Consider the following 23764-nt stretch of genomic DNA (forward strand, 5'->3'; position numbering starts at 1 on the left):
GAACTGTGGTCTTGTTTCTTGATATCACCTACTCTCTGCCTTTCAGAGTGCTAATAAAAGGGAACAGAAGCAGGCCTAGAATAAAAGGATGGTACTTGATGACTAGGGTTTATAATGGTCTCATGGTCTACTATGAAGGGTGTCATTTTCTAAATATTAGAATTTCTTCTCATTAAATGTTTGGAATTATAAATACACTAAATAGCAGCAGAGAGAACTTAACTGAGAGTTAAGTAATAATCTACCTTCCCAGGTATTTCCAAGGAAGGCAAACATGGCTCAATATTAGTAAACCTATTAATACATCAAAAGGTTAATGATCAGGACATAAGTAATCATTAAAATATAATCTAGATGCTAAAAAAGCATCTGATAAATCAGTATCCATCTTTAATTTTAAAAAGACGATAACCATTATAAGTGTAAGTAGATGATTGCTATTTCACTTAGGATCACTGAGGTTGTTAAAGATACAGAGTGAAAAGTATATGAGAGGGGGAAAATGATGTCAGAAGACAAAACTAGGGGCATCCAAAAAAACCCTTATTAGGCAGTATTCCCAGCCCCATCCCACATACAATTAATAGTATCCTGCCTCTCTAGGTACACAGTGCTTAACAAAGCAAATTTATACAATCTTAATAGATAATACTTTCCAACACTTCCTGAATAAAGTTCAAGAATAATCCAAAAAATACCTTTATTATAAAATCTACAAGTCCAACCATAGAGAATGTTTAAATGACATTATAGCCACAGGATGGAACATACTATCATCATTGAAAAAATTCTCAATGGCAAAGGAAAATAAGTGATTCAACTTAAGGTATGTGCATATGCATAGAAGAAAAAAACAGAAAAGAAAGCGTGAAACAATGTGGGGTGGTTATCATGAGGACTTGGGACTTTTTTTAAACCAGTATTTTCCAAGTTTTAAAAATCTCTCGGAAAAAAAGATATCCTGTTCACATGCAAAAAATATTTGAACCAAATATAAGAAAATTAGGAAGGGCACCTCACTGGCTTAGTTAAGCATCTGACTCCTGATTTCAGGGTTGTGCAACTGAGCCCTGAGTCACACTATGGGCTGGATGGGGAACCTGATTCTCTCTCTGACCTCCCTGCCCCCTCCCCCTTAAAAAGGAAAATCAAGAAGAGACCAGTTAGCAGCTGTTTCAACAGAAATTGGAGTATACCTGTTCATTGTCCCTTGTGTGTGTTCCTGCAGATATCCTATCCATTATTTTTTCATTTCCAGTTCTTAATGAGGTCTCAACAAGGTACTCCTTAACTTTGCTCTCCAAAACCACACCAGGACGCCAAAGTAACTGGTCTTCATTTTCATACACTGATAAAGAAAATTCCATTAACACATTAAAAATAGTGAACACACTCACAGATGTATACAACTGTTCTTCCTTTTCTTTGATATGCTTTACACTGGAACAACTAACTTTGAGAATAACAGCAATTTGGTTGTCAGGCAAGGTGACTCTTGCCTTAGTGAAGACATAAAACATTTTTTTAACTTTATTAAGGGCCAAGTGTTTCAGTGGCTAGAGCAAGAGATTTTTCACGGTTGGATTTAACTAACCTATCAGAAGGCATCTATGCCTAGTAAAATCTAATTAAAACCTTGAAGGGTGTTTTATATTCTCCTAATGAGGGGGTAAAAATAACATGTATAAATTCTTTAATAACCTCACTGGAATTTCTTGAGGTTATCTCTTAAACTCCCTAACTGCCTCTATGATGTGTATACAGGTTTAAAACTGCAAACAAATAAAACAAGCAAACAAAAATAAATAAAAAACAAAATATCTGCGAATAATAAAATACCTAAGAAAGGTAGGTTTTTACTTTACTGATTTTCTCCCAAAGGGTGAATTTTACTTACAGGAGGATGCAGATTAATCAAAAATGGAAAAGAATTATTAACAGTAAGAGAAGTAAACTTTCTAAAATCTCTTAAAGAGGTTGATATATTAATAAGTGAAATGTCACTAAAAAAAGATGTATAAATCTATTAACGCACACATTGCTACCATACTTAAAGCTTCTACTTCACACAATAAAATAACACAGATGGCCAAGTATCTCATTGCTTCAAGTACAATGCATTCTTCAAGTATATGATAAGTACTAAATATAGCTAATAAAATAATATACCGCACTATGTACCAAAGAGCAGGATAAATGCTTTATATATTCTCAACTGTGTGAGGCAGGCATTATTGTTCCCAGTGAGCAGGAAAGTTAAAAATAAAATGTGCCTGTGAACCAGTAAGAATGACTTTTGATGTAAATTTCCTTTCTTCTTTGTTAAAACTGAAATAGGTAAAAGAGTTTGAGTTTATTCCCTTCAAGTACGGAGAAGGTACACCTTCCCTCCTGAATGTGTACCACTGAGAGATGATTACCTCCATTATGTTTAATCTAAGAACTGAGAGCAGCTGAGCATGTTCTTGACTTCAAGGGTTTGTCATGTGGGTGGGGAATGGAGAGGCTGGTCATCTGAAGATCAGCTACTGTTTGCCTTCCTAGGACATCATTTTGAAAGCAGTTTAGGAAAATGTTGTTGCTAGGGGCTGCCAACGCTAACTATTCTAAGGTAGCCAGTCCTCCCTTCCTTTAAATGGAGGATAACCTAACAGAGCAAAGAAAGAAAGAAAAACTCAGGAAGGGTTGTGCAGCTACGCTGCGTTGGCCCCATGATGTCACATGAACAAATCGACTCTATAGAAAACACACATGGCCAAATCTTCAGGCTTCCCAAGTTCAGCTAGGGAAGTGTACCTGTACTTTTATTCTCCACCACACTTTCAGAACCAACTATAACTAGGATCTGACAAAAACGTGAAGAGATACTGATTACACTTAAGTAGGGGTGTACAAAACATGAAACAGAATCCTTGTATTCCACCACCTTCTCTCTCAGGGCTTGCAGAGAAGAATTTCTTCTAGATTCTTTATTCATCAACGGTTTGCTTTCCAAGAAGATTTTATCTCCTATGTGCTATAATCTCCTATTATCTCAGGTCATAACATTCTACCCACTTCTACCAGACTGAGACACAGGCCAAGCAGATGCACACGCAGAGGCATTCTACTACTTTACTGGGGCCTTAGCATCCCTGTAAGGCTACACAGCCTTACTACACAGGGAGAGAAGTGGTTCTGAGTCTCAAAGTTAATTGTGATATATTATTCCCAAGTCAGGTCTAAACCTTTACTGGTTCCAAATCTATCTTTACACTGCAAGGTTGAGAGGCACCTGGGTGGCTCAGTCGGTTAAGCATCTGCCTTTGGCTCAGGTCATGATCCCAGGGCCCTGGCATCAAGCCCCACATTGGGCTCCCTGCTTCTCTTCTCCCTCTCCCTCTGCAGCTCCCCTTGCTTATGCTCTCTCTCTGTCAAACAAATAAAACCTTTAAAAGAAAAATTAATATATACTGCCAAGGATGGTGTATTATCAGATAATTAAACAAACATATTAAGGGGTAACTTGGCCTAACAAATATTATCAAAATCAAAATCAAAAGCCTTACTTACCTTTCTCATCACCATCATACTCTCCAAGGTAAGGGGGGATCTCTGCCTGATACTGTAAACCGATCATTATTTCCTACAAGAAAATTCAGATGTAAAAACAACTTATAAAAATATACTGAAAAACAATTAATTAGTTATTTAACAATTAATCAGTTACTATGAGTCAAAAGAAATTTCATCTTGCAACAGCAAAACTAACTTAAATTACTTCACAAATGTTTTAAAAAGCTATTTTAGTCCAAACTGTCTACCAAGTTATTATGATGGTAACTCAACTTACTTTCCTCAAATCTTCAGGCGAGTTACCACTGTCCGTTTCAACATCTTCAACTTCTGATTCCTTATCTCCATCACATGTAGTATTTGCTTAAAAGAAGAAAATTAAATTTAAAAAAAGTTTTTATTGTCTATTTTTGCAGTACCCAGAAGAGTGCCTGGCACATGGGATTTTATAAAAACCTGTTGAATGAGATCAGTACAAATATACTCAACTTCTTGTAGTATGCTCACATTTTAACACTAAGCAAAGTAAGACACTAAAAATACTTAGAAAGTGCATAGTATCCTTAAAGTGTTTTGGTCTACTATCAAATAGTTTGGAAAGGCAAAAGGAAAACCACTACAGTCACCTTAAAAAAGAACAGAAAACACTGAGGTTCTTATTATGCTCACCCAGAGTTAGCAGATTAAATCTATCAAAATTATGCTTTTGTACACATATACCTGCATGTGTATTTGCATTTGTTAAGTGAACAGTTCTTCCACAATCAAAATACATTAAAAAATAAGCAAGGTTGCAGATAAGAAATTATTTCACTTCAAAAGCCTTTTAAATATTGCTGATTTTTACATTAAGGGGCAACGCCTAGAACTAAAAAGAAAAAAAAATCAAATCACTAAAAAAATTTTTAAATACTTTTTAAGCACCTGTTTTCAAAACAAGGAAAGTAAAGGGTCTTTTAAAAGAAGTCCATAAAATTTCATGGTTGAAGAACTAAGATTGGTTACCATAGCAACAGATGAATCTTGGGAAAGAAAATACACAGCCTTGCAAAACTAACCAAATGTTTTAGGTTTTCAAATAATGTTGGTTCTCCTCTATCCCAATAAAAGGTTACAATCTTATTTGGATTGTAAGAAAATTGTATTTCCATTCAGCTAAACACTGAGAATATTCTGACAAAATATTTTTTTGTCTTTTTTTTTTTAAAGTCTGATAAACTAGTGAATACCATAAAATGTACTTGAGCCACAGTATCAGTGCTACTATTCATCACTAATGACTGAGCTTCTTACATCGTAAAGGCCGAGGGAAGAAATCAGAAGTTTCGTGGGAAGTCACAGACGGTGTCAGGTCATCCGCAGAAGATTGAGTTTCTTCATCATCACCCGACAACAGGTCTTTTGCTATCTCCTCCTATAAGAATTAAGAATGCAGCACTAGAGTTAGAAGTTATTACATCTCATTAAAAAATTTTTTTTAATAAAAAAAGAAATTACACCTTACCAATTTCATTTTAGTCATAAACATATTATGTATTACAATACAATTAAGAACTTGGTGAAGTCCCCTTAGTTTTGAAAGAAGTAAATCTGAAATGCTCCCATAATGTACATAAATATTTTAAAACACTTAACATTTAATTTTATATAATATTTAATAACTATACTATTATACACTTAAATAATCTGCTTAACTTACAGATAAGCAGAAAGCTTATCTGAACCTGTAGGCTATTTTTTAGTGAGTTTACAACAAAAGTCACCTTATTTCTAAGTGATTAACAATTAAATTCACTTTCTGCTAACATAAATAAAACCAAAAAATTCCCCAAACCCCTCTCTTCCAAAAATTTAAAATCTAATGAAAAACTCTGACTAGTTATATTATTTTAAACAAAACAAAGAAATGGGTCTTTTTAAGATTTTATTTATTTATTTACTCATGACAGAGAGAGAGACAGAGACAGAGACAGAGACAGAGAGACAGAGACATAGGCAGAGGGAAAAGCAGGCTCCATGCAGGAATCCTAAAGTGGGACTTGATCTCAGGACTCTGGGATCACGCCTTGAACCAAAGGCAGGTACTTAACCGCTGAGCCACCCAGGCGTCCCAAAGAAACGGGTCTGAATTAACTTGTATCTAAGTATATAGTCATCCGTGGGAGATCCCTGGGTGGCGCAGCGATTTGGCGCCTGCCTTTGGCCCAGGGCGCGATCCTGGAGACCCGGGATCGAATCCCACGTCGGGCTCCCGGTGCATGGAGCCTGCTTCTCCCTCTGCCTGTGTCTCTGCCTCTCCTTCTCTCTCTCTCTCTGTGTGTGACCATCATAAATAATAAATAAAAAAAAAAATTATAGTCATCCGTGTACCTGGTACACAATAGGCACTCAATATTTGCTGAGTGACTATGGTGATTACGGTGTACATTAATATGATCTTGCCTGAAAAGGGGGAGCAACAAAACTCACAGGAAGAGATGTGGATTCCTCTCCCTGTCTGAGATCTAAAAGGCAAGGAAAGCCTTCCAGAGACCACAGAAAGTTAGCAGAAACCACGGCTGTGTGAACCTTCCTCAGCAGGGACTATGCCTTCCCCACAACCAACAATGTTACAGACATATCACCAAGGCCTTGGCTGCTGTGGATGCTGTCACCCACAGAGCCCAAGAAAACAGAACTTCTCTCCAACCACTCCAATACTAAGCTGGCTTGGTTTGAAGGCTTCTGGGGGATTTATTAACCAACGGATTCAAGTGTTCAGAGAATCAAAAAAAGGGCAAAATCTAAGTTTAGATACAGTAGGTCAACATAGGAAAGAAAAACTTCATGGGAGAACACTCAAACAAAAATGTTTTAGGAAGCTATTAGTACTTTTAAAGCAGTGTAGTCAGAGCCAAACAATATTTAAATAGGTTGCCAAAATGATAAAGAGCAATGGGTCAATAAGAAGTTTGTATTTCAGAATTTTAAAATGCTTTCAGTTAAAAAATGAAACCAATCAAATGCCAATGATAATGGATCTGGAATTTTTCTTTTAAATGCTTGTACTCACTTTGTCTAGTGTCATGTCTGGTAGTTCATCAGCAAGTTCACTTGGGGAGCTGTTTGCACTGGAATTTGCCACTGCTGGAATTGTAGGTTCATAGCCATAGAATGCCAGTAAATCTTCTAGAGGCATGTTTCCTTCCTATTCAAAGCCAGGGCACAAACAAACTCAGGAGATATCACAATAAAGAAGCATAGATTAACTGTGATACCGTTAATGTTCATAAAACACATTATCAAAACTGCAGTATCAAATCAAAGCCCAGTTTTAGTTTTTCTTTTTGTACTACTGCTAGAAAATAGGGTTAAACACTTAGGACTATTATTTTTTTTAAAAGATTTTATTTATTTATTCATGAGAGACAAAGAGAGAGAGGCAGAGACACAGGCAGGGGGAGAAGCAGGATCTATGCAGGGAGTCCGATGTGGGACTCAATCCCAGGACCCCAGGATCAGGCCCTGGGCCGAAGGCAGGCGCTAAACCGCTGAGCCACCCAGGGATCCCCCTAGGGCTATTATTAATATATTAACAAAAGGCTAACAATTAACATTTTCATTTTTATTTCTAGTATCATTTCACTCTTTAAAAAATTCCTCAAATATTTGCTTTAGTGATCTTTTTTTTTTAGCATTCACATTAGTATAAAGATTTGCCGTGAAAGAATTTACAATTAATCAATCAATAACTTCACGTAATTTTTCAGCTTGTTTCCTTACAATTAACAGTTGACCACTTAGTTTATCTTCATGTTGATGAGATGATATCTGAAGGGCAACCACTGCTGAGCAATCATTAACACCAACAATTATTTATATATTACTGTTCAAAATTATCCTTTATATACTAGTACCATATCTCTATTCTGTACAACTGTTTTAGGTTTCTCCTCCAAAACCACTTACTGAAGTCTGTATCAATACCACCATCTTACAGGTGACAGAAGCTTAATTCTGGGTTCAAACCCCAGTACCACCAGTTCACTTAATGGCAGCAATACTTTGATAAAACTACATACTCTGGCTGCAATGCTTCCTGTGTTTTACTTACGCGAGGCCACATTTTGGCCACCCTTTTCCCCCAACTAATTAATCTGAAAATAAGTTGTGTATTTTCTTTTTAAAAATATCTTAATTCAACTATTAAAGTGTATACAACCATTTACAATTATTCCGATATATAAATATAAAATAACATATCTATAGACTACTCAATTTGCTCTATGTTTTAAAGATGTTTATGTTCATCTATGAAAAAATTCATTAAGGTTGCTTATGGGTTTAGTTTCCCCTTTAAGGTGAAATGCCTAAGTCATGAATCAAAAGCATGAAAGTGGTAAAGCAGAATATGTAAAATATGCCCTCAGCTGATCACTAAGTGAGCTGAAATAAGCCAGTGATGATTTCTAGAAAGCCAGTGGTTGCTCACCAGGACCCACAGGATATTCAGGCTCTAGAGTTGCCCAAGATTCTGGCCTTCACCCTTACAGGTCTAGAACTTTTATTTTACACTGTGCCTGATTAAAACAGATCCATGCTAAATGAACTTAGAATAAGGTTTACGACAGAAATGTGACTTTGTAAATTTGCAGTAGGAGACATGTGGCTTTCCAGTGACCATACCAATCATGTCACTCATGAAATCCTTTCAGCTTGGGATTGAAATCAGTTAAAAAGCTGCTTTGGTAGCATGGAGTCAGCACAAATGGAGTTGGGATGGTCAGGATGGCCAGAAGTTTGCCCATGCCATGGGGAAACCTCGTGAATTATTCTTCTCCCAAATCAAAGTACAGAACCCCTCAAATGTACCCAGAACCAGATTCTGAGTCTCTCTAAACCTGCTCCTTGCAGATTCCATGCAGCCCACTCCCTGTGGCTCATACTGGTTCTAAGAAGAGATTAGGTTGCAGCTTTTGCAAACCACCTGTTTGTAGTATTTCTTCAAAACCTCATGGTCCATGAGCTGAGGAGATGTCAATTCTCACGCATCATACCCTAATAGCCCACCTTTCCATCAGACATTTACTGGGTTTTAGGTATTGTGCAGAGGTTGCTAGCTGTGGATACAGAAAAGAAATTTATAGAAAAATCCCTGTTCTCAATGAGTTCAGTCTTGATGGAAGAAACTGGGAAGTTAACAACTATAATACAATGTGTTGGTTGCAATCATTAATTCTGGAAATGGTAGTATACATTTGTAGGTACAGAGAAGGGAATAACTACACTCTAGAATAAAGGCATGCATGAGGGTAGGAGGTGCCACATAGGGTGCAAAGACTGAGCTAAGTCTTGAAAGATGAATAAGCATTTGACAGATGAGGGCTGTGTACTAGGGACTTGTGGAGTGTCACAGAAACACTGACTGAGCAGTTACTGGGTGCCAGTAGGCCACTGTGCCAAGTGCCAGGATGAAAAATAGGTCTTACCCTTCTGCTACATACAGTCGGGGGCGGCGGCGGGGGGGGGGGGGGGGGGGGACGACAAATAATGACAATACACAAAAAACAAAACTGCCAATTAAATGAATGCAAAGGAAACACATAGGGTCCTGAAAAACAGAGTAATATAGAGAGTTTACTTTCACAGGGTCAAAGGGAAGACAGAGAGTGCTCCTTACTCCCAGGGCAATGGGAAGTGAATGGAGACTAAAAACACAAGTGGGGGGGGGGGGGGGGGGGGAGTGCCATCACTTTACTTCTTCTTAAATGTTGGGCAGCTACCTAAAGAAAAATTTGAAGAGGTGGAGAGACAAGAAAAGAGTAGGGAGACCACTTAAGGGTCTCATGATGAAATAAGGTAGTGATATAAACATGGAGACATGTAAATAGATGATATATATTCTAAAGTGGAATCAAATGGGTTCCTGGATATAGGAGTGAAAGGGGGACAGAATGAGGTCTCTCCAGATTTCAATATGAGCAACTCCATAAACAGTGGTAACTTTTACTGAGACAGAAAGGACTGAAGGAAAGGCTTCTGAAGGAAAAAAATTAAGAATTCTGTAGAAGACCCAAGTTTGAAAGGACTATGAACCACCTAAGTATAAGAGTCAGGTTGGCCAGCAGCCTGGTACTCAGAGGATCAGGCTGAGCTAAAGATATAAATCTGGCATTCGTTAGCATCTAGATGTATCTAAAAGCCAAAGAAAGTGGGAAGGTAGACAAAAAAGAAAAGGGAATAAATGCTTTCTTAGAAGTACTTCTAGATATATTACCCTACAGGCAATAGGATATATCTGGAAAATTTTAAGCATAATATGCATTTTGAAAGTAACATTCTAGGGGAAATAGAAGAATGACAGCCTCAACTAAGGAAGGGAATTATCTGAGCAAAATTAAGAAAAAAAAAAAAGAATGTTTTTCTTGACCTACTTGATAAAGTGAATAAAAGTGATGGAGGAGTCTAAATGGGATTGCCTGTATCTGGCCTGGAAGGCTAAAACACTTATAGCACCGTTATGAGGCAGAGATATCAGATAGATAAACTTGAGGGTGGAGAGCATGGCAGAAATGATAATTCAAGGCAGAAGCCGAACCAATGGCTTTGAATACGATCATCCAGAAAAGGCATATAGAATGAGAAGACAAAAGCTAGAAACCAGGGGAATGCCATCAATTAGAACATAGGCAAAGAAAGAAAAGCCCATAAACACAACAGAGGGAGATACCAGAGAACTAAAAGAAAGCAGAATTACATAAGCTAAGGAAGAAACAAGTGTGGAGACACCAGGGATATAGTCACTTAGGTCAAATATCAAAGAGAAATCAAGCAAAATAAAGAGTGACAGGAATTCTCTGTACCTGTCAAGCAGGAATTATTGGTGACCCTACAGCCTACTAGGAGAACCAAAGCTGAATCAATGAAAGGGAGAAAGTACATACACTATAAAAGGAGACTCACTAAGGGCAATACAGGGTTCAAAGAATCTCTTCCAAATTTAGGAAACAAAACGTATGAGTGGGATTTTCTATGCTGAAATAAAAAGATAAGTGGAAAGAACAGACTCAGGGATGGAATTACGAGTCAGCCTAGGATGTGGCATATACTCTTGGAACTGTACAGAAAGAATGAATATAAAAGTCAAGTTTGTACATATGGGGCACACAGGAGATTCTAGGTAGTTACTCATGAAAACCTTACTTTCTCTATAAAGACACAAGTAGGATCATCTGTTGAGGAAGCAGGTGACTACCTTAGCAGAACTTTATCAACACATTTAAGGAATGACACTAGTTACCTAATGGGAGCTGATGCTAAAACAGAAATTATTTGTACTAAAACTTGTATAGCAAAACTAGAAAAGATGAATATCTCTGAAGCACTTCACAAATGAAACTTCTATTAGACCTATTAATAAAGGCCTTAAGTCCTATGAAGCATAAAAGAAGTTTTTTCAAAATCGAATGAGTAAATCTGTCTCTGAGATCTGCGGTGGCTAGATCAGCTTAGAAGTTTGATCCAGCATCTTATTCCAGGTACAAAGATTTTTCTCTTCTTTTTCTCAGGTATTATGTTGACCCTATTTTAATTTTAAGGGGCATATCTGAGTCTAGTCACACTTATAAATGAACTATTTTCTCACTCAAAAGTTTTATATCAGGAAGAACACAAAATCTAGAGGCAGAGGACTCATTAACTGCTAACCACTACCATAGTCAAATCACCTAACCCCTCCCACCTCCATTTCTTCATCTGTAAATAGAAAAGCCTCAAAATTTCCTTGATCTATGATGCATAACTTCACATACCAGAAATTGGGATGCATTAGATTACCAATGTATAGATTTCCCACAGTACTGTTCCTCCCTGCCCCTATCTATATTATTTCTAAATATATCATACATTTCACAATCAACAAGACTTCTTAACCAAGGAAATAATGCTAATACTCATCTGATACACCTAATGGTATTCCTGGACTGATGAAAAGAAATTGTCTAAGTATAGGTCAATTTCACATAACACCAGTCTGATATCTTAAGATATGCATTGAGAAACAGTATACACATAGTTTTAAAAACTTAATTTTTAAAAAAACGCACAAAACAGGAAGGATCTATACTAAAGTGTAAATGGTAGAAAAGATGATTTTTACTTTCTTATTTCACAATGAATATCAAGGGAGAAATCTACCTATTATTGTAAAGAACTTCCCTAAAAGTTATAGCTCTAGACTAGTAATTAAAGCCTCAGAAAACAGTAACATGAATAAACTAAAATATAGAAAGACAGGACATAAATCTTATTTTATACATTTAATAACATAATCTAGTCACATAATGTATTCTCTACACCAAAGTACTACTATAAAAAGCTGGGTTTTTTTACCTCTTATTTTCCACAATACATAATGTACTAAAAATTTGTAAGCACTAAAACACAAGCCATATTTATTTATTATAAGTATAAAAACATTATAATTTCTAAAAACAAATATTAACATCAAGTCCCTAAGACTGTGAACATGTATGAATTCCTAAATCAATGTTCTAATAATAAAAGATTAACAGAGTACATTAAATGATATAGAAATAATTTTAAATTTCTTCTATAAATGATCTTTACTCTTTTTTTTTAAGATTATTTATTTGAGAGAGTAAAAACAAGAGAGATCACAGAAGGAGAGGGAGAAGCAGACTCCCTGCTGAGCAAGGAGCCTGATGTGGGGCTCAATGCCAGGACCCTGAGATCACAACCCAAGCTTAAGGCAGATACCTAACCAACTGAGCCACCCAAACACCCCTAATTACCAGCGTTTATTTTTTTTTTATTTTTTTTTTTTTATTACCAGCGTTTATTAAACAAAATGAAAATCATAGCAATAGGACTAGGTATTTTTGTTAATAGCTGAGAATTCTTTACTGTTCATTATTTCTCTAGATCTTTCCCAATGTCCTTTTAAAACCTACTAAACAAGGGGCACCTGGGTAGATCAGTGATTAAGCACCTGCCTTCAGCTCAAGTCATGATCCCGGCGTCCTGGGATCAAGTCCTTCTCCCCCCTGACTATGTCTCTGCCCCTCTGTGTCTCTCATGAATAAGTAAAATCTTAAAAAAAAAAAAAAAACACTAAATAGGGGCATCTGGGTGGTTCAGTCAATTAAGCACCTGACTTTAGCTCAAGACTCAGTCCCAAGGTCCTCAACGGGACCTCTGCTTCCCTCTGCCCCTACTGCCCACCCACCCTACCCCCATTCCACTCATGTGCTCTATGCTCTATTAAATAAAATCTTTAAAAACACCACTGTAAAAAAAAAAAAAAACCTCCACTAAATACAGGTTAAAGTAGCTATTACTACAATCTCTAGAAGTAAAACCTACAAGTCTGAAAATAAAAATCTTACCAGCCCATAAAAATCTCAACCAGATTACATACTCAAGTAGTAACTGAGTTAACACATTAAATGAAATTTTAAGTTCTTATTTTACTGATAAAACAGCTATTTGCATGTCTAAAATGCAGTCCAGTTCATTTTATATCATTTTCTTATTTCATGTTGTAACTATGCTGTCTCCCTATGTTTAACAACAAACACGTAATCAAGGCAGGGGCCTTATGAGACCACCTGCAACTTTTGCCATGGGCCCAGGGTGGTCTTCTGACTTATAAATGTGCAGAAGAGGGTGCCTGGTCAGTTAAGCATCTCCCTTTGGCTAGGGTCATGATCCCAGAGTCCCAGGATTGAGTCCCACATCGGGCTCCCTGCTCAGGGGGATTCAGCTTCTCCTTCTTCCTCTCCAGTTTGTGCTCTCCCTCACTTTCAAATAAATAAATTAAATCTTAAAAAAAAAAAAATACAGGAGAGAAGTGTCTATTCTAAGAAGCCTTCCATGAACTTTCACACTAGGCTAAATACCATTTACTATACACATCCTTTCTCCCATAGCTCTCATCGCTTACTGCCTCCATATACAGTTAACGTATCATATTAAAAATCTTTGTTCCCTTTTGTCACTCTACTTTAAACTGTAAGCTTCTAGAGCTCAGACACATTTTCAAATTGCTCATTTTTGCAATCTGCTTGTAATTCTCCGTTATTCTAGGTTACCCATTCATAAGAGGTAGGAAGGAAGTGCCTGAATAAAGCCAAGGCAGAGCTCAAGACTCTTGGGAATCTTTTCTTATCAAAAAGCAACATTTTATCATCACCCCTTAAAGGAGCAATACCCAAAGTTTTTCTTCTTATTTTCCAACCATTTTATCTCTATATTCCCAAATCTATTTGACTATAAGCTGGTTTCGGTTTTTTTGTTTGTTTGTTTGTTTTTTAATGATTAAATCTAACAGCAACTGTGTTGGATTAATTTGCCAAAATTAGGAATCAGGTCTACCAGAGTAAGCCTGGGGTCTAGATCCTGAAGAATGCCTCTATTTCCCTGTATATTAACATGAAGGGAGAAATACAGTAAAAACTCATCTCTGCCTCACAAGGACAGAGACTATGTAAGAATGTGTCCTGTCTTCTTCAAGAAAAAGAGGTATAAAAACTCAAAGGATTAATCTAATTCAATATTATTCCTGAAAGCTTTGTTACTCTGGGCTGATGAGAAATGTGCAAATAAGGTTAATTTATAGATAAGTATAATCCTACATTTTTTCAAGTGATCCCTATGGAGACCTCTCTCTGTAGTCCTGATATAAATATGTGTTTAAAAATCCTGTTTGATTTCCATTTACAATGATTTGGGGTTTAAGAAATTATAAATTACATTTACTCTTGTCATTTTTTAAAAAAAATGAGGGGTAGAAAATGGGACATTATTACTTTACAATTAAAAATAGAGTAAAACTTTTTCAATGTTCTTTTAGTACTCTACCACAGTACAAGTTATTTAAAGGAAAAGACTTCTCCCTGTGTCTACTGCAGTGTTCAATTAAACTCAGGTGTGACTCCCCAGCAGAACAGTGTGGTATAATGCGCTGGGCTGGGCTAACATTCAGAAGCAAGTTTAGGGCCCACAGGTCTCTCTATCTCATTATTCTCACCTGTAAGATGACCAGATGTACTTCACTGTGCTTCAAAAACTTAAAAATCAGATTAAGAGATAGAAAATAATTCTGAAAAGTCAAATGAAAATCTACTCATTTATTAGGCTTTCCTTCAAAATAATGAGAAAATCAGTGACTGAAAGTTAGGTCAAACACAAAGATGCAGATTCTATTTTTATTTCAGATAGATTGTAAAATAACTTATAACAGAATTTCAAAATCTTTACTATGAGTTTGCTATTAAAATATGAAAGTTAAATCCTTTACCTTTTCTAAGTCTTCAATTTCAGAACTGAAGTTTTTACCCTCATCCATCATTTCCTCTTCTTCAAGAGTTCTTTCATCATCATAGTCATGGACCAACATCTCAGCAGTGGGGTCAAAATCATGATCCTCAGAAGACAAAGACCCAACTGGAATGAAACAAACTGAATCACTTTACATATTTATAACGCTACTTACAAGAGAAAATAATTTGTGTTCTTCTGCTAGTTCCTTTTAATGTTTATGTGTGAGCTTTATTAAATGCATTTACTATATACTTAACAGGTTATAAAAACCATACAGTTCTGAAAAGGTATCTAAATCAGCAAAAGAACAAGGCAGAGTAATTTAAAAACACTTTAATAAGAAGTCCAGTCCATGAGAACAAGACTTACAATGCCAGCAAAATGACTCCATTTAGGAGAAATACTAAAAAAATGTTTTAAAGCTCAAACCTGTTTGTCAGTTAGCTTAATGCATTTGTCCAAAAAGCAAGAGAAAAATGACAGAAGGATTATGAGTGGAAGATTTCACAAGAATCTGTTTTATCATAAGGCTCAATACTTCAGGCAAAGAAAATATATAAATTTCACTCAACTTATAACCCTCAAAGGTACAAAACCCAACAGAAATCTGGTTCATAGAAAAACACAAGTTTTTGTGAAGCAGCTATACAGCAAATCAGTCTCTAAAGGTCTGTCATTTTTCATGTCCATAACTGTATTTCAAGCTCTCCACACAGGCATTAAACTATAAGAGCATACTTTTCTTTAGACTACTAATAAAGCAATTAGTTTTTAAGATTCTGTGAGGAAATATTAAAAATCATATCTACAGGTTTTTGAAAGATGTAACCTGTTGCAAGGTGTTTTGGCCAATTCATACTGGTTTATAAAATCATAATGGTTTTTAATGGCAAATGTGAAGTCACCAGAATATGCTGAAAACCAAGCTGAGAAATGAGTAAGATTCATAATGCCAAGATAATGAAATCGAATTTATGAAAAAATGGAATTTTCTCCATTTTACTCTAGTATCTAATTCAATTAGACCAGTAACTCTCAGAGCAGGAAAAGAAAGAGGTACCAGAATCTTGGTGTAGTGAAAGCAAGAGGTAGAAGGTCGCACATTTAACATAAAAAGTTTTTTTTTTTTTAAGTAAAGCTATTTAACATCTTAAATTTCAAACATTTAAGGATAGTATGAGATCATTACCAAAACACTAATCTACACCAAAGATTTTTCACTATAAAAAAAAACAAAAAACAAAACCACACAGACATAATTCAAAGATTTTGATTCTGAGTTTGGAGAACTCTAATCATTAGTCTTAAAAATAACACAATTTCTCTGGAACTCAATTCCTTAGGAAGCTTACATTACGTTATTTTTTTAACATTGAAAGATATTATCTGTGTATTTCAAAACCTGTTGAAGTACAGATGGTTTAACTTAATTTTAAGGAGAAAGATGAATATTTATTAAAGAGCTCAAAAGCAGAACATCCACCATTATCGATTTCCTATTTTGAGGAATTCCTGGAAACCTCTGCAGTATACAAAGTGTCAGGGATGAAACAGATGGTAACTTTTCCACCTCTTTGAGAGCAGAGCTCTCTCTGTCCTTTTTTTGTAATCCCCACATCACTGGTCACAGTGCTCTTCTCTCTTAAAATGGAAGTAAAGGGCCAGAAATCAAAGGGCCTGAGGGTCTACTCCTGGCTTTGTCCCTGGCTTGCTGAGACCTGAGGCGAGTCATTTAAACTTTCTGGGCCCAGGTCCAGTTTTTCATTTGTAAAATGATTAGTGTTGGCTTAGATGACCTCAAGAGCCTCTTCTAAGCTCTAAAATTTTCTTTAAAATTGGCTACATGATTAGAAACAGGTTATAAAAGTTTGTTTAAACACCAAAACTACACTGTCTTCTTGCTCTTTAGATTGCAACTTCTTAAAAGCAGACAGTGATGCAAAATGGAAAAATTCCATTATCATCCAGATGTTTGGCATCATGTATATAAATATTCTCTTCCTGAAATCAGTTATGACAAAGAAATGTTTGTCTCAAAATTAGAAAAACTTTTAAAAACAGTTTTTTTAAATGTAAAGATGTAAACAGCTACTTAAAAAATAACCACAGATTTCTTCTGCTTAATGATTATTTTATAATACCTTGAAAGATAATCAAGTGAGATCTTAAAAGTCAACTAAATACACAAAGTAATATGCAGGGAAATGGGCTGTTCACTCTAAGGCAACATGTTGTAAGGGAAGATTTGGAAGCTGTTCCAGGCTCTATTAACTAGGTGACTCTCAGTAGAGTTATTCAAAAGTTTTCTCAAGTGTAAAATAAAGGACTTGGAGTAGTTCAGAGGTACTTTTCCTGGAGACTATTAGAGGGAAAAGAGGCAGCCAAAAAAGGGCTGGAAAGAGGGTCAGAAATTGAAACAAAGCTGACCTGTCCATGATGGGATTCAGGGGTGCCAGAAACCCCAAACTGTATGCAATTATGCACACGTGGAGAATTCAGGAGATGATCCCTTGCTTTCATCAGAACCTGACGGTCTTTCCCATTTAAAAAAAGTTAAACCCTACTAGATGATCTAAGGATGGGTCACCTCAAAAATTCTGTATTACCACTTTTCTGTGACAAACTTGAAAATCCTGTTTCTTTTAAGGTAGCTTTTACCTAACCCTCAAGTTCCAAGTTTAATACAACCTATAGTCATTCCTCAATTACGAAAAAGGTAGAAGACAAAAATAAGGAGAGACAGGAGTCATGGTTAGTTAATAAGTAATATAAGTAATCCCAAAGTTTCAACAAATTAAAGAGTTGATTTCTCAAAAAAAAAAAAAAAAAATTGAAATCTCAACTAACCTGCGAAAGTTAGTGGAAAGTTAATTTGGGATTAACTGTTTCAGGCTTGGAGAAAAAAAGGATATGTGATAATTAAAGATATATGACTTTAAAAAGAACACTTGTCTGTTGGCAGCTTGGTAACAAGGTTTTTTTTTTTCTTCAACATGCAAGAAAAAAGAGAGAGAGAGAGAGAAAAGTATAACTTGTTCCTTCCTCAAACAACTGCATTACCAAAATGTACGTTGAAACTTAAAAACAAATGATGCAAAATTCGCAAGACCAATTTGTGTGTGTGTGTGTGTGAGTGTGCGCGCGCGCGCACGAAAACCTCTGGCAATAGATCTCTGAGCTCCCCATTATCCTTTGGGACCCACTGAAGAGGTAAGAAAATAGGACAGACCTGGGCTCGAACTTCCAAAAGAAGCCTAGGAGAGAGAAGAAAACGTGCGGTTAGATCGCGCAGCCCGGGGAAGAGGCAGCGCCGGCAACGGGGCGCAGGGGAGGCGGAGCGCAGGGCTGCTCGCCGCTGCCAAAAGTCCGAGACGCAGCTCCGCTCCAATCGCTCGCGGCCCCCTTCGGGCCCCTCTTGGCCGCCTCGCCTTCCTCCCCGGGTCCCCCGCGCACAGACTCGCAGCCCCGGGACGAAGCCCAGAGTCTAGCAGGCAACTCCGAGCCGCCCCTCCGAGCTCCGCAAGTTACAAGGCGGAGCAGCAGAACCCCGAGCGGCCGGCATCCCGCTTGCCCCCCGAACCCCACCCGGCTCCCCACCGACCCGAACAGCGCCTCGCGGCGGGAGAGATACCCTGTCCTGGAAGGGCAGCGTCCCCCCGGCACCCAGTCCAAGCTCGGCGGCCCGGCAGCCCCGATCCCGAGGCTGTCCTCCGACCTGAGCGTAGGCCAGCTCGAAACTGGACACCCGCCCCCAAGCCAAGGCGCAAACCCCCCATTCTCCCTCCCGAAATCGGAGACGCGGCCCCGCGGTCCCAGAGATGCTGGTTCCTTCCAGGGCGCTCGGTCCCTCCCTAGGCCCCCGGCGAGCCCCGGCCCAGGGGCTCCTGCAGCGGCGCCACCCCCTCCCCCCAGCTCGCGGGTCCCGGGTCCCGGGGGACCAGCCCCGGGCCGCTCCGCTCGCCCTGCCTCCTTCCACCGCGAGCCCCCGGGGTAACGTCCGGAGTCCGGGGCCGCCGCCTTCCCACCCCCGGGGCTGCGGGGCGAGGAGTCCCGCTCGCCCCCCGCGAAGCCGGCGGCCGTACCTGCCGCTCGCCTCGGAGCCCGGAGCAAAGTGGGGCGCGAGGCTCGCGGGCGCCGCAGCCCGGACCCGCCGGTCGGGGCCCCGCGCACTCGTCCCGCAGGACAGCGGCGCAGCCCGCTCCGCGCGCGGCGATCCGGCCGCGGGGGGGGGGGGCGGTTTCCACCCACCCCGGCCCCCGAGAGCGGCGCCGAGGCTCGGGCGGCCGCGTCAGCTGCCCGGGGGCGCCGCGCCGCGCCGTCCGCAGGCCCGGGCTCGCGGCCGCCGGGCGCCGCCTCCCGCCCGGCCCCACCGCGCAGCCGGCTCGGCGCCGGGGCCGGAGCCGCCGCGGCCTAGTCCCGGAGGGAGCCCGCTCCCGCGCCCGCTCCCGCCCCCCGGCCGGCGCCGCCACGGCCCGCCGCCGCCCCGCCGCCCCCGCCCCGCCCGGCGCCCCCCGCGGGCCCGCGGGAAGGGCCCCGGGCGCCCCAGGCCGGCGCCGGGCCACGGGGGGCCGCCGCAGCCCGCCGCAGCCCGGCCGCTCCTGCCCGGTTCCTCTGCTCACCTCCGCCATATTGGTACCTTTAGGGCGAACGAGCAGCGCCGAGCCCAGTCCCCGGATGGGGCGCCTGAGCCAATCGCAGCCGCCGCCGCCGCCGCCGCCGCGGTCCGCCCGGCACCCGCCCGGCGGCGGCGGCGGCTCGGCCCCTTATAGGGCAGGGCGGCCCGCGACGCCCCCGGCCCGCTCGCACGCCCACCCCGCCCGCGCCCGCGCCCGCGCCCCGCGCCGCCCCCGCGCTCGCCGCCGCCGCCCGCTGCGCTCCCGCGCCCGCCCGCCCGCCGCTCTCGCCGCCGCGAAGTTCTGCCCAACTGGAGGCAAGTGGGGGACGAACGGAAACTAGGGCACGGGACGGACCCGCGTCCACGGCCGGGCCGGCGGGGCCGACGCGGAGGACCGAGCCCCGGACGCTGCGGCCCGCGGGGGAGGGGGCGGCCGCAGGCGCGGAGGGGCGCTCGGCTGACTCGCCCACGGGAGGAGACCGGAGGCGACCGGCGCCGGAGACCGCTGGACGGGAGCGCCTCGGAGGACGGACGGACGGACGGACGGACGGACGGCAGGGTCGTCCCGAGTCGGAGGACGGCGACCCGGCACCTTGCGCCCCGCCCCCAAGGGATCTGAGGACTGCGGGGTGCAGACCTGCATACCCCGGCTCTTGGCCCGGCCCGTGGAAGTGCTGTTTGCCAAACAGGCTCTGAAGGATCGCGCCTGTACAGAAAGAAGAACAGGCAAAGGATCAACAAGGCAAAGCGTTTGAAAAGACTTGCACGATTCAGAGGAGACACTCATAAAATATAAACTGCGCACGCACCCATAAAATTAGAGCGCTCCCAGGAGCTGTTAATTGACCCAGGGGTGCACACTCGATAGCAAAATAGTCTATCAGAGGCCCTGAATGGAGTCTCCGTCCCAGAAGGCCGAACGTTTGCTTAGGATCAAAAAGAAAAGTTCTGTGGGCAAGCAGATGGGTGGAGAAGAGAGTGGACGAGGCTTAACGGATGTACCAGCTCTTAACAGGTGCCTTCTGGCCATTTGCTCTTCCAGTGGGAGAGGTAAATCTAAATTTGTTCAAGAACACATGAAAAAAAAAAAAAAAAAAAAAGAACACATGAGAGATCTCAGTTATGCAAAAATCATTTTCATGTGAATAATACCTACTAGTCCATCGAGATCTGACTCTTAACATTCCAAAGACCATTCAATTCGGAGTAGGGTTGCTGAATCAAAGGCCTACAGAAAGAAAGCATCACTGAGCCAGATACCGTCAGACACTAACTCCTGGCAGATCCATATCCACGCTGAACGACTTTAAGCAAAGTACACAGGAATATTCACTAACAAGTCATGGGTACCCCACAGAAATGAATCCCGCAAGTTCAAGTCAATGTGCCAGGTGGACTTGGTCTTGAGGCAGAAAGCCAGAAATAACTACGTATGGAAAAGAAAGTTTAAAAACGTGGAAAAGTCTCCCTTAAGATCCATGGATAAGTCAGATGTCAGATGCAAATACTCAGAAAAGTGTGGCAGATGCTATAGAGACTTGCAGAGGAGAACGCTCTCAGAGCTTTTCTCCCAGTTGTTGCTAAAACATGTAATATTAAATGATGGAGCTGAGGTTTTTGCTCACAAGTTGAGAACCTTTGTAGAAGCTAAAACTCTCCATACTTTTAATGCAAACATGACAAGTCTGCTTTTATGCTGGGGTCACCTTTGATTCCCTCCTCCAAGAGAACATACAGAGAATGAGGCTGAAGACTGGAGGGAAAAGAGTTACTGTCAACATTTTTGTGAAGGCATCTTAAAATTCACATTACTCCACTGGTAAACGTTATTTATTTATGGAAATTTTGGGGAAAAAATCACTTCAACCATTTCAAAACATCGTAAAGACATGGAAAATTACACTTTCCCTGCTGTGAAAGATATCTTTTGACCTTTTGTCCAGCCAAAGCTGAACTTTGAAACCAGAGGCTTGGCACACATTGTATGTACTGTCCTCAATGAGGCGTTTAGAGTTTTCAAAGTTAAAAAAAAAAAAAAAAAGCAGCTTGAAATTAAGCACAAGTGATTAACTTTAGAAATGTTGCAGTGAGCATGCCCTGTGGACAGAGCCATTAAACAGTGCCCTGATCTGCTTGACCACAGCATGAGCCACCACAGACCAAGTCAGGGATCTGAATCATGAAGAAAGATCCTCCAACAGCCTGCCTTGTACTTAACATTAGGAAACATCTTTTCTTCATGGCAAAACGTGGCTAATCCAAGCTATAAATGGAGTCTTAGATTCCATATTGCCACGTCCAGGAAGTGTAGAGACTCATGCATGCACTTGCATGAAATTAGTAGGGTTTCTGCAGATTCTTTTTTTTTAATAAACTGTAAAGATTCCATAGAAGTATTTATAATTTTGACTGTTTATATTCTCATAGTTTATGTAGTCCAGGGAATTAAATAAGGATTCACAGAAAAATAGTGAAGCTAAATTTTCAGTTTAAGGAAGCAGAGCTATTTTCTTGCCTTCTAATCACTAGAGAAAAAGTTTACTGCCCAGTCTTACATAACACATTCCTTTTATGATAAAGTGTGTAAAGTCTACGTATGTACCTGGATCTTCACTTTTTTTGATGACAAGACTTCTAGGAGTTGGTACAGACAAAAAGTCTCCTTGTTCCATAGAGTGGAATAAAAACATTACTTTTTACTGTTGTTTTTATTAACCTGTCACTACACAACAGATGGTATTATAGAGAAAACAAATCCTAAGCTGAACACTACAGGATCACCATGAGATTCCTTGTCTCTGAAAAGCTTGTACTGTAACTGTATTCTAGTATGTGGCATGGATGGGAACAAGAGGAAGGAAAACTCAAAACTGAAACCATGGTAACCCTTTAAGGAGAACCAAAATGTAATAGATCCATCAGCCATCTTTAGAAATGAAATAAATCAGCCTGGGTGGCTCAGTGGGTTGAGCATCCAACCTTGGTGATGACCTTGGTGTGGTGGGATCCCACTCTCCTCTCTGGACCCCTTCAGTTGTGATTCTCCTCTGCCTCACCCTCTGCTCCTCCCACCGCTCATGCACTCTCTCTCTCATAAAAAAAATTTTTTTAAATAAATAAAAACTTAAGTAATCAAGAAAAGTTTACAAATGTGTACTTTGAGACATTTTATTAAAAGATACATAAGATAAAATAAAATGTAAATATAAAAAATGAGGACCAGGAAGTTAACACCAGAGAAAAAGAACAAGAATATTCAGATAATGAGATGTAACACAATAGGAGAGTTAAACCATAAATTTTGGCTCACAGCTTTTTGAAGACAAAGCAAGTAAATAAATAATTGCAATTAGTTGTTTGATTCTCATTGTCTTTGAGGAGAAATATACAAATTTTTCAATGGCAACAAAGCTTTCCAGGACACTTTAAAAGAAAATATCTTGCCTGAGCCACATATTAACAAAATAATGTACAGGTAAATACCCCCTACCAGATCCTCAAACTCATTAGCAGGTTTTACAACACTGTTTCTTTTAGTGACTATCCATGAAAGTTGGGGGTACTATACGGCTGAGTGGCCTACTGAAAGCAGTTTTAGTAGGTCCACAGTAATGCAAATATTTAGCTTTCTGCAGATTCCATCTAACCCAAGGGAAAATAATAGGCTAACCAATATTAATGTCTATGACAGGCATAATGAATGGGTGAAGTAGGCTAGTATGAAGGCAAAAGTGGGGGCAATAGCAAACCAATAGATAATAATCCTGTCTGAATGGGGCAGCCACCAACTGAGTCTCAGATGGGCTCTTGCCTTGTAAGAATGTGGGCCCAGTGCTTCCAGACATTTCAATTATCCACAAACAACTTGAAAGTTGAATTTTTATGAAATCTGTTTTTAAAACTTGCCAACTGGGCTGCCCAGGTAGCCCAGGGATTTAGGGCCTGCCTTCAGCCCAGGGTGATCCTGGAGACCAGGGATCGAGTCCCACATCGGGCTCCCTGCATGGAGCCTGCTTCTCCCTCTGCCTATGTCTCTGCCTCTGTGTGTGTGTGTGTGTGTGTGTGTGTGTGTGTGTGTGTGTGTGTGAGATGAATGAATAAATAAAATCTTTAAATAAATAAATAAAAATAAAACTTGCGGGATCCCTGGGTGGCGCAGCGGTTTGGCGCCTGCCTTTGGCCCGGGGCGCGATCCTGGAGACCCGGGATCAAATCCCATGTCGGGCTCCCGGTGCATGGAGCCTGCTTCTCCCTCTGCCTATGTCTCTGCTT

General features: G+C 40.4%; 2 protein-coding genes across 6 annotated transcripts in view; one reads left to right on the plus strand and one right to left on the minus strand.

Annotated features, from left to right (window-relative positions):
- The window catches only part of SETD9 (SET domain containing 9), a 30308-nt gene extending 25414 nt beyond the window's left edge, over positions 1-4894 (plus strand). Inside the window, exon 6 of the mRNA XM_041767111.1 lies at positions 4765-4894. Within this exon, the coding sequence (XP_041623045.1) occupies positions 4765-4777 (13 nt within the window). The 3' untranslated portion in view covers positions 4778-4894. The remainder of the gene's footprint in view (positions 1-4764) is intronic.
- Positions 1-19635, minus strand: part of MIER3 (MIER family member 3) — a 34800-nt gene extending 15165 nt beyond the window's left edge. For 2 of the 5 annotated variants that reach the window (XM_041767106.1, XM_041767105.1), the window contains exons 1-8: positions 19514-19582; positions 18107-18131; positions 14855-15000; positions 6608-6742; positions 4849-4969; positions 3833-3918; positions 3553-3625; positions 1197-1348 (exon numbers count right to left, since the gene is read on the minus strand). In XM_041767106.1, the coding sequence (XP_041623040.1) occupies positions 1197-1348; positions 3553-3625; positions 3833-3918; positions 4849-4969; positions 6608-6742; positions 14855-14953 (666 nt within the window). In that variant the 5' untranslated portion in view covers positions 14954-15000; positions 18107-18131; positions 19514-19582. Of the gene's footprint in view, positions 1-1196; positions 1349-3552; positions 3626-3832; positions 3919-4848; positions 4970-6607; positions 6743-14854; positions 15001-17724; positions 18076-18106; positions 18132-18959; positions 19259-19496 lie in introns of those variants that run through there. The other 3 variants (XM_041767107.1, XM_041767109.1, XM_041767108.1) reach the window with 3 other exon arrangements.
- Positions 19636-23764: the final 4129 nt, after the last annotated feature.

The sequence above is a fragment of the Vulpes lagopus genome, chromosome 8 (genome assembly GCF_018345385.1).
Source record: "Vulpes lagopus strain Blue_001 chromosome 8, ASM1834538v1, whole genome shotgun sequence".
NCBI classification, from domain to species: Eukaryota; Metazoa; Chordata; class Mammalia; order Carnivora; family Canidae; genus Vulpes; species Vulpes lagopus.